At 40.0% G+C, this 11,088-nt stretch overlaps 1 protein-coding gene across 2 annotated transcripts; it reads right to left on the bottom strand.

Annotated features, from left to right (window-relative positions):
- Positions 1 to 804: 804 nt before the first annotated feature.
- On the bottom strand, positions 805 to 4,124 carry LOC149556218 (pentatricopeptide repeat-containing protein At1g15510, chloroplastic-like). Of its 2 annotated transcripts, none has more exons than XM_089785816.1 (2): positions 1,113 to 4,124; positions 805 to 940 (listed from the first exon to the last, which is right to left on the bottom strand). In XM_089785816.1, exon 1 carries the CDS (start codon positions 3,866 to 3,868, stop codon positions 1,706 to 1,708), a length of 2,163 nt encoding a protein of 720 aa, XP_089641942.1. In that variant the 5' UTR covers positions 3,869 to 4,124; the 3' UTR covers positions 805 to 940; positions 1,113 to 1,705. The 2 variants fall into 2 exon arrangements, with proteins under 2 accessions (XP_089641942.1, XP_089641943.1); XM_089785817.1 differs by having other exon boundaries at positions 1,123 to 4,124.
- Between the last annotated feature and the right edge of the window lie 6,964 nt (positions 4,125 to 11,088).

Here is an 11,088-nt window from a genome sequence, read left to right as displayed (position 1 = left end):
AGTGACCTCCATTGTCACAATAGTTAAAACCACGGTAGGTGGGGAAGCCACACTCGTACCCACCATCCTAGGAGGGGAGGTGAATGGTGAGTCACCCCAGCCAACTTTTTCCTTCAAGAGAGTCCCTGGGTGGTCTGAATGAAAGCTGGCAGCCAAAGGTTCAACGACAAACCATGAATCCGCAGGGGTCAAGGATGAGGACAAAGCCATTGTTGTCCTTGGGAATAATGTTTTCTATTTATTAGATTTCAAATTTTTGGAGATGCAGTAAATGAAGACTGAGGTTAGAATTAAGCCGTTTATTTGGTGGAATACATATCCTCAATTCTTCAAACTGAAACAGATAAATATCAGATTATACTCATGCCCACAATACCATCATGTTTAAAGAATTGATCAGAGGATGATTAACTTTAAAACAAAAAAATTGTCTTTGAATGTGACAAAAAGCATCATGATTTTCTTAGTTCTCTCCACTCAAGAATTCTAGACCAGATTCAAACGATAGCCTTCAACAGGTAGCCTAACCAAGGATTGTGGTTACTCACTTCCATTAGGAATACTATTAACCACATTTAAATAACTGTGTTTAGCAGTTAACCTGCCCATAGAATGGATCTAATTGGAAGCAGGACGTGCTTGATATTCCATGATCATGTTGTATTCAAAATCCACCTGGACAAAAAAGAATTTTGCAGATACAATTTGGAATATAATCTAGACTTCAGTGGGAGACTTAACTTGAAGATACGGATTTAATCAGCAAATGGAGGATTAAATAAAGATGAAGAGATGCTTTCATCATCCTACACAAGCAACGGATTGATATTTCACATTTCATGCTAACAAGTCAGAATTCCATTTCCTTCAAGCACTCCTCTCCTATGTTTCCCATTCTTATGTTCCTCTGTCTATTCAGCACCAGAGATTTGCCAGCTTCCTGAAAAACAGTTCAGAGTCATCACATGGCATTATATGGCAGGGCTTTATATAAAGTGATGTATGCTAAAATGCATTAATCGTCAATCAACTCAAAGCATAGTTTAGATCTCGGAAACAACATTTTCTCAAACTGAAGAAATAAAAAAGAATGAAAAACACAACATGTTTACCACTGTAAACCTGATATCACACGGCATGTTATAGAGCGACCTGTAATTGTAGCTTTCTTCACTGAAGATCACTAACAGCCTCCATAAGAACATTGCATGTTTTGCAATGCTTGGAGCCGTATGTATCTTTCATTATTATTTCTATTGCAACCAAACTTTAAGAGATTAAACTGGTTGCAGTTGGGCAGTTACCACAAAATGTTCTCACAACTGTAATGGCTGTCCCAGGGACATGCTTAACAATTTAATTGCATCAATCCTTCCCTCTTCTACCTCTTCCACCAACCATTTTTACTTGTTTTGGTCACTAATTTTATCCATTTTCTCCCTGCAGCTCTGTTATCTTGATGATGGATCATAGAGTGTGATCTCAAACGTTGATGCAAAAAAATTATATGCAATTGAATCCAGAAGCATGCCACGATAATTCAGATGCAATTGATTTTAACTATTCCAAAAGGAGCGATTCCTTCTCCTTCTCTGCATCTCTGCATCATTAAAAATATGTCATGTGTCATGTGTCTGGCATTCATACAGCTGCCTTCATCCCCCTACAGAACTTTACCGACATTCCATAAATCTCTTTGTTGGACTTAAATCCAACTATACCCAGGTATCTTTTTAATGCCTTTATCTTTCATCAATCTTCTCACCTTTTCAACTTCACCCCATCTGCCTACTTCTGCATAAAGATTTGAAAGAAGAACACAAGGTGCAGCATTTTTAAGATCCAACTCGAAAAGGTGTTTTCCCACAAATCCTCCTAGCCCTATATCCTTGTGTGATCTACAAGCACTAAGCAAACACATCCACACAACCATATCAGGTTTCACTGGCATTTTGATAACAAAGTTTAGAGTTTCCTCCAGATGACCAGCACGGCCAAGAAGGTCGACCATGCATATGTAGTGATCTATTGTAGGCGTGATGTGATAAGAGTCCCTCATGCTATTCAAGTATCTGCAGCCCTCATCCACTAAACCTGCATGGCTGCATGCAAATAAAACATGAAGTAAGCTTACACGGTCTGGCTTGGTTTGGAAGTGTTCCATTCGTTCAAAGATTCTTAGGGCATCCTTGATATATCCATGCATCGCATATCCTGCAATCATTGCATTCCATGAAGTCATATCAGGTCGATGCATGATATCAAACAACGCACGTGCCTTCTGTATGCTACCACATTTTGCATACATGTCTATTAGGGCAGTCACAACCACATCACACAAAAGTAAGTTCTCAATAACTTTTTCATGGATTTCCTTACCACACTCCAAAACTCCAACTTTAGCACAAGCTGGAAGGACGCTGGCAAAGATTAATGAGTCTGGCTTTACGTTTGCCAATTGCATTTGTTTGAAAATCTCCAAGGCTTTGCTTGGAAGCCCATCTTGTGCATATCCAGAAATGACTGCAGTCCATGCGGCCACATCTCGTTGAGGCATTTTGTCAAACAACTCATGTGCCTTCTGTAGCCTTCCACATTTTGCATACATGTCTATCAAGGCAGTCACAACGACAACATCCCATAAAATCCCCCACTCTATTATTTTTTGATGGATTTCCATACCCTGCTCCACACTGCTCATTTTTCCGCAGGCTCCTAGGGTACTGACGAAAGTTGTAGATTTTGGCTTTACATTTGAAATTTGCATTTGCTTAAAAATCTCTAAGGCTCTTTCGGAAAGCCCGTTTTGTGTATATCCAGATATGATTACAGTCCAAGACACCACATTTGACTGAGGCATCTGTTCTAAAAGCTTTAAAGCCTCGTCAGGAACACCATTTTGTGAATATCCAGTAATCATAGCATTCCACGCGACAACGTCGGCATTATGTATTGTGTCAAACAATTCACGCGCCTTAGCTATCTGACCGCATTTGGCATACATGTCTATCAGGGAAGTCATAACAGCAACATCTGACAGCAATCCACTTTCAATTATTTCTCTATGGATATCTATGCCCTGTTCCAAGGCTCCCAATTTGGCACACACTGGGAGCATGCTGGCGAAAATTGCCGAGTTGGGTGTTACGCCTGCGAACTGCATTAGCTTGAAAACCTTCAACGATTCTTCCATTAATCCATTTCGTTTATACCCACCAAGGACTGTAGCCCATGAGACCACATCTCGGTGAGACATTATATCAAACAGTTGGCCAGCCTTGTACATGTTACCAAATTTTGCATAAATATCTATCAGCGTATTCATCACAACAACATTGGAATGGAATCCACATCTAATAACCTTTCCATGAATCTGCAAACTGTGTTCTATAGAATCTTCATTGGCACATAAAGGTAGAACAGTCGAAAAAGTAAATTCATTGTACTGAACGCCTGTTCGTTCCATTTGGTTAAACAATGTCAATGCCTCCTGAAGAAACCCTTGTCTTTTGTAAGCTGCAATTATCACATTCCATGAGAAGACGTCTGGTTTGATCATGTGATCGAAAACTTTAAAAGTATCAGCTAAACTTCCACATTTGTCATACATGTTAAGAAGTCTATTTTGTAAAAATGTTTCGTTGCTAAATGTAAATTCTCTCTTTGTGATGTGGGATTGGATTTGTTTACTCTCTAATTGGGTTTTCTTAGCAATGGAAGCCAAACATAGATGAATATATGGAGAAGAGTGAACAGGTGAGGTGAGTTTTGTAAGCAGAAAATGTGTTGCCTTCTTTAAGCAACCTTCTTTACAGAGTGCTCTGATATTAGGATTCGGATAGGCAAGGGATGGCATTGTAGGATACATGTGATGATAATCATTTTTTCAGAGTTAACACCACTATCTTCATACATATTAAACTTCTTTGTCGCTGCATACAAATCAAAATCGAACAATGGAATTCTAGTAAAACAATTGTGCGCCATAACCAATGAAAGAATAACGTTGGGGTAAGAAGAGCAAGTTTCTGCATGTTTCGTAAAGTAGGTTAGCCAAATTTAGCTAAAAACCAGTGGTTTGATTTCTCAATTTCTAAAATCAAATCATGGTCAATACCACCATCATTTACAGCTCTCATTTACGAAATCTAGTTTTAGTTTCATCCTAATGACCATGGAACCCATGGAACAGGCCGAAGGAAAAACAGAAGAATGGGTTACTGTTGGGTGCAAGGGCAAGCCTACCTTGAATCCCTTGGCCCCTAAGCCATCCTATGCGGCAGTTACCGCGATTCCTCCTACTTCCATAGAAGTATCAATGCCTGCTAGCATGGAGACGCCAGCGGCTTCCATTGCACTTGTTCTGGGGGTTTCACAAGTTTCAAACCCTGCTGGTTCGCAGGGGATCAAGGCGGCCGCTAAGGCCTCGCCCTTGGCTGGGGTTCATACTCCTATTGCAGTTTCTTCCATAGTACCACCAGCAACAAGGCGTTCTCGCAGTCCTCCTGGACGTGCGGAGATATCAGGGGTAAAACGGCAGGCTGTAAGTCCAGAGGATTTCCCATCTGACTTCCACCTGGTTTCTACCTTTTTGCAGAATAGCTACTCCTCTCTGGAGGACGAGGATGATATGGAAGAGTTCTCATGAACTTCCTCTCATGGAATATTCGAGATCTTACAGACCTCCCTAGAAAGTTCTATGTCCGGGATATCCATCTTAGACTTGGGAATTTAGATTTTCTTTGCCTGCAAGAAGTTAAGATTTTTGGTTTCATGCTTTTTGTTGCATGCCGTGTCATTTGGCAGGGTAGCGTTATGTTTTCTTCTCAGCATGAAGCTGGCTGAGGTGGTGTAGTTACTCTCCTGTCACCTCGCCTTCATTCTGCTATTATTTTGCACGGTTCTGACCCCACACACCATATTATTTGGCTTTTGCTTTCCATTAACAATCATTCTTTTGGAGTCATTACTGTTTATGCCTCCAATGATGCTGTGGAAAGGGCACAAATGTGGGTTTGGCTTGCTAACAACTTGCCGCCAGGCACTTGGGTCCTGTGTGGGGACTTCAATATGGTTGAAGTGGCCTCTGACAAAGATAGCATTCTGCCTTTCTGTTGGACAGCTGGGGAAAGAGAAGCCTGGTTTTACATGCAACATAAATTGGGTTTTTTTGATCCCAATACAAACCGCCGCCATGGTAGTGGGGCCTGGCACACTTGGTCCAATTTTCGAGCCGATCCTGACCGCATTTTGAAACGTCTTGATCGTGCTATGATCTCGGCGCAATCTTTTTTCTCCTTTTCTGAAGATCGTGATTTACTTGTCATTCCCCTGACAGATGTGACGCTGTCAGACCACTATCCCATTTATTTTAGCATTTCTTGGCAAATAGTTGTCCCCAAGGTGGCCAAGTCTCAATTCTTCCTCAACACGTCTGTGTTGTTGCATGCTTCCACCATCTCCCACATCCAACGTGTCTGGAATTTGGAGCCATGTCCGCATTCCCGTTGAGGTTGGATTCAATGGTGGAATGATGCCATTACCAGAACTGTTTGATTTTTGCGCATCTACGGGCGTCAGCTGGCAATCTTCAAAAAACGGTCTTATGAAGCCAACACCCTTGCCCTCAAAAAAGCCTCTGAAGCTCTCACCTTCAACCCCTTTGATGTGGAGTTACAAATTTAGCTTGCCAAGCTTCGCCATGATAAGCAAATTGCTTATAACTATGCTGCCCGAGGAGCCCAAATCAAAGCCTGTCTCCATTGGTTGGAGGTTGGCGACAAAGCCTCGAAGGAGTTCATCATACCAATGTTGGGATTAAAAAGATAAAACAGGGAATTGATGTTCTTTCCAATCTGCCCGACATCCTGCAAGCATTTGTTCTTCACTATGAGAACATCTTTGCTTCGCAGGGCAATTCGGTTGCTCAGGAGGAGGCTCTCAGAAAGTGTATTGCTGTTACTCCAAACTGCCTCGCGGTTGAGCAATGCACTTTCTGTGAGCAACTTCTTTCCCTCCGAGACCTTAAAGAGGCAGTTTACTCCATGGCGGATGACAAATCCCCTGGGTGTGATGGATTTCCCTGTGAATTTTACAAACATCTTTGGGAGAAAATTGGTCCTGATTTGCACAAAGTCTATCTTGAAGCATATCATTCTAAAAGCTTAGGAGTGATCATAAATAAAAGCAATATTAAATTCATACCTAAAGTTGGTGATCTTGAGGACATATGCAACTGGAGGCCCATCACCCTCCTGAATGTGTCTTATAAGATCATTGCCAAGGCACTCTCTCTCAAAATCCGCCATATGCTACCTTTAATTGTGCGGCCTGAACAAACTGGCTTCATCAAATCCATATATATTCTTGACAACATCATTGCTGTCTGGGAAGGTATGGAATGGGCCCGTAAGTCCAAGCAGTAGGCTATCTTTTTAAAGATAGATTTTGCTAAAGCTTATGATTGCATTGAATGGCCTTTCATTTTGGCTATGCTTTAGGCTCTGGGTCCGTGGAGATGCTCTTTGGTGACGCTAATGCTTGCATCACCATCAATAATTCACAATCTGAAGCTTTTGGACTTTTTCGCTCCATCAGGCAAGGTTGTTCACTAGCTCTAGCACTTTATGTCCTTGCTGCTGAAGGTTTTGGTTATTTACTTGCTCACTTTGTGTCTTCAGGATTGGTCCGTGGCATTTCCTTGCCTGATTCTTCCTCCCAGTTAGTCAATGGTCATTTTGTTGATGATTCTTTTCTTACTCTTCTTGAAGATGAAGAAAACATAAAAAATGCTTTAAATTGTCTGGACACTTTTTGTCAAGCCTCTAGCTCTGCCATTCAATGGCATAAAATGCTCTGTTACCACCAGTCTTTCTTGCCAGCTCCACCTTGGCTCAGCCAGTTTCAATGGAAATGGGTTACTCATGGAGAAATCTTCCGCTTTCTTGGCATTCCCTTTTCTTTCCAGGCTTCCCCTGTGGAACTGTGGAATGTTGTGCTTGCAAAGATTAGCAAAAAGCTTGATTATTGGATCACTAAGCCACTTTCTCTTGCTGGTAAGTTCTAGATTTGTTTTAAGATTCTGGCTGCCACCCATGTGTACTATTCTTCTTGTTGGGCTCCCTCCAAAGCTTCCTATCTCAAACTAGAACGTTTGCTCAGAGATTTTCTTTGGGCCTTTGGTTCTGACCATCATGGTTTTCACAGAGTTGCTTGGGATTTTTGTTGTCTCCCAAGGGAATTTGGGGGTCTCGGCCTGCTTTCCACTCAGAAGCAGGGCCTTGCCCTCTGTGCTAAATGGATTATCAGAGCTATATCTGGAGATGAAACTTGGAAGATACTAGTAAGGCATTGCATTTCTTCTGGCTTCCTTGTTAATAGACTGGCGTGGAAGGGGATTGGTTTTCAGACCCTTCTCACTATGCGTGAACTAGTGGTCATACAGGGCTCTTTTGTTATAAAGAGCATCTGGAAAGCCTGGGAAGCTGTTAAACCTTGGCTTCATTGGGCTGGTGATGAGTTTTGCAATGGGCTATCCTTAAATCAACAAAACATTTGGTGGTCTCCCCTATTTGCCATCCAAGGTACTCCTCTTGCCAAGACTCAATGTGCCAGTGCTCTGCGTTTCTTTAAACGTGGCATCCACACTACCAAGGATATTTTTTCAAGAGTCACCATGAATTTCAGGTCATGGGAGGATATGCAAGTTCAGTACCACCTTGTTAGTTCTGATCGTCAGACTTATGACCTTCTGTTGTCTTCCATCTCTGTGCACTTAGTTCATAAAGTGGGGATTCAGTCTGTTCGTCCTTGGTGGCATGATTGGAAGTGGTATCCTACCACTCCATTTACCAATTATAAGCCCAACATGGGGTACAGTTGGCTTTCGCCCCACCTTCCAATGGTGGACACACTTAATCAATGGTGGCATTTGCAATCTTCACTTTCTCAATGGAGAAAATGTTTCAACACCATTTGGAGTGCCATTATTGAACCTAAGATTGCCCACTTTGCTTGGTGCCTTGCCTTCCAAGGTCTTCCCCTAGGGCTTTGGCTCAAGCACATTGGGGTTCCTGATCCCAGATGCCCCTTCTGTGGTCAACCTGAGTCCTTTTTGCATATTTTTTAGTTTTGCAAGCATGCTCAAAATTATTGGCACTGGATTCATGATTTTTTCAAGCCTTTCAGGCCCGAACCTTTTTCATAGCACATGATCCTGTTTGGTGATTCCCCCAGAATTCCTCGGAAGTTCTCCCAGATTTGGCATACCTTCAGGATGGAAATTTTGTTTTCTCTATGGAAAGATAGGAATGCAATTTTATTCACTCAGTTTTTTGGATGTTAACATTGCAATGTACACTAAGGCATGCATTTGTAACAATGTCATTATGCAGATATAGGTGCAAGCTAATAAAGTTGCCTTGGAAGTTGTGCACTTACAGGAATTGTTAAATCATTAGGGCAATGCTCCATGCACCATTGCTAGAGTGCCTCTAGATGCCTCGGCCGATGCCTCTTCATCTCGCGATCGCCATTCCTGACGCCAGTCCTTTGGCCGCCATTCACACACGCTGTGCTCTCAAGGTCCCAGCCACTGCTCTCCCAGCAGTGGACATGGCAGTTGGAGGCGCCGCTCCGCTTCCCCACCATGTGGTGGTTCTGGCTGGTCCCTGGCTCCTCCCCCTGGGTGGGCTTTTGGCCGGTCCCCGGCTCCTCCCCCTAGACGGGCGCACTCTAGCAAGTTTCCTTGGCTGGCCTTGGCAATTTCTCCTCCGCGGCCAAACAAGAAGGATGCAGAGACTTCAACTACCCCAGATCCTGCTGATGCTGTTGATGCCTGGACTATTCCCAGTCCGCCCCACAATCCCACTGATGCATGGGGATTTCCTGATAAAGATGATCCTCCCTCTACTGGTACTGCCTTGGCAGCTTAAAAGTTTTTTTTTTTTGATGAATAGTTAATAGTTTCTGGCTGAGGCCATGTTTTTTTCTTCGGCTTCGGCCATTTGAACTCATTCGCGGGGTGATCTTGTATCCCCTGGCCCCTTTTTTGTGAATTGTAATCTTAGTAAATTTTTATTAATTGAAAAGGACTATTCATCAAAAGAAGTTGTCAGAAATACAGTACCTTCTTGCTTTGACTGGCCATCGGAAATCTATATCCTACTAGGTGGGAAGAGCCAACTCTGAAATAGTGAAAGCATTTTATATTTGCCTTAAATAGCGGTGCATATATGTTGCGCCATAGGCAGGCCCATGGCTATACAACCATGGAAATGCACTCCCTTTACATTGTTTTTTCTAACTTTTCAAAAAAAATTCTAAGTACTCTACTTCCTTATAGGCAGCGCCATTAGTCCCTTGTCTTTATAGGCAGGGCATTAGTCTCATATAGGTTGCACCATAGATAGCGCCATTAGTCCCTTGTCTTTATAGGTAGGGCATTAGTCCTTCCTGTACACTACTTCGTCATGTGAAATTTGTGTTCATGAAAACTCAGAGTTTCTAAAGTTTAAATTTTTAAATTTTTATATAAATTTTGTTTTCTGATTGCTTGACTACTATTTTGTAGGACTTTTAATTTATTTTTCAATCGAAAAATAGATATAAATATTATGCATGACAAATGTCAATTACTTACATTTATTGCATGTGACACAATTCAAAAACTATTAGTTCTTATATTTTGATTTAAAATAATATAAAATTTTGAAAATTAAAAGATTGCAATGAAGGATCATCGATAATGTTATTAGATATTATTAAAAATATATATTACAATATTGTAAAAATGAATAGATCATGTTTAAAAAAAAAAATTATTAAAAAAATATTTAAGATAAAAAATTAATCACTTTCAACTTATTACATTTTATAATAGTAATATGAAATTTTATATTATTTTTTTTATTGGATTTTGACTTCATTTGAATGGAACGATTACAAAAATAATATTTAATGCATTCAAACAAATATCCAAATGAAAAATAAACAATAAAATCTAATTAATTTAACGAATATTAAAAATTGATATGATTTTGATTTGATTAAACAATAAATGCTTTAAAAAATGTATTTATTAGCTCGGAAAAGTCACTTCAAATATTATCAAATAATATATATCTTAAATCCCACAAATAAGCAAATAGGCATTTACAAACATATGTTTGCATTCAACATTGTTAATAGGTGCCTCCCTCTCTTTCTGATTAATAGATCAAATCTATCTACTTAAGTCTAAATTGACAAATTGTTGTGTATCTAATAATTGATAATTTATTTTCTTTGAGGAGGCGTGGACTCAAGCTGAAACAAAGCATTTGTTTGAAAAGTTAAAAAAAAAGGTTGTTTAATAATATAGAATAATATATCAATTAGTAAGAATAATTTTTTTTATTGGTCTAGTAAGAGTAATTTTTTTTAAGATACAAGAAATAAAGTGTTAAACTCATTTCTTGTTGGACAATCAACATGTTCATCTCACTGATAAGTTTTGGCATGCGGTAGAGTGTGCCACTTAGTACAAAAACACCAAGTATGTTGACTCAAATACACAACATGTCCAATCAAATACATATCACCATTTTACCTTAAATGATGCTAGTTGCCCCAACCACAAACTATAGTATAATCAAAACATTACAACATGAAAGTCTATCAAACCAAAACATGTTGACAATTGCTAGTGTAATGCAAGCATTGATACCTCTAGTGCCTACGTAGATGTGACCATCTTAATCTATTAGACAATAGGTCTTGTCCCATCTTTCTAGTCACCTTGTTTCTTCATTTCACCTCCAATGCACATCTTTTAGTCACTTTAACATTAAACCACCTATGTATTCAAAACTAGCTCGTATAAGGCTACCAATAGGTATTATAGGTCAATCAAATATGAAATTAAAACATCAATCTAGTAAAAAACTCTTGTAACACTTTAAATTCAAAATTCAAATTGATAAGAGTGCACAAATTAAAGACACCACACTAAAAAACACAAGCTTCTAGTACATAGTAGACTTCAAACTAACTCATTCATCCCATTCAATAGAAAGAAAGTAGAAGATTTCTAAAAAGAATTGAAGTTAG

This window comes from Cupressus sempervirens, chromosome 5 (genome assembly GCF_028749045.1).
Source record: "Cupressus sempervirens isolate cs-2001-9-10 chromosome 5, ASM2874904v1, whole genome shotgun sequence".
In the NCBI taxonomy this organism is placed as follows: domain Eukaryota; kingdom Viridiplantae; phylum Streptophyta; class Pinopsida; order Cupressales; family Cupressaceae; genus Cupressus; species Cupressus sempervirens.
Note: the sequence above shows the minus strand (reverse complement) of the source record. Positions and strands in the feature narration are given on the sequence as shown.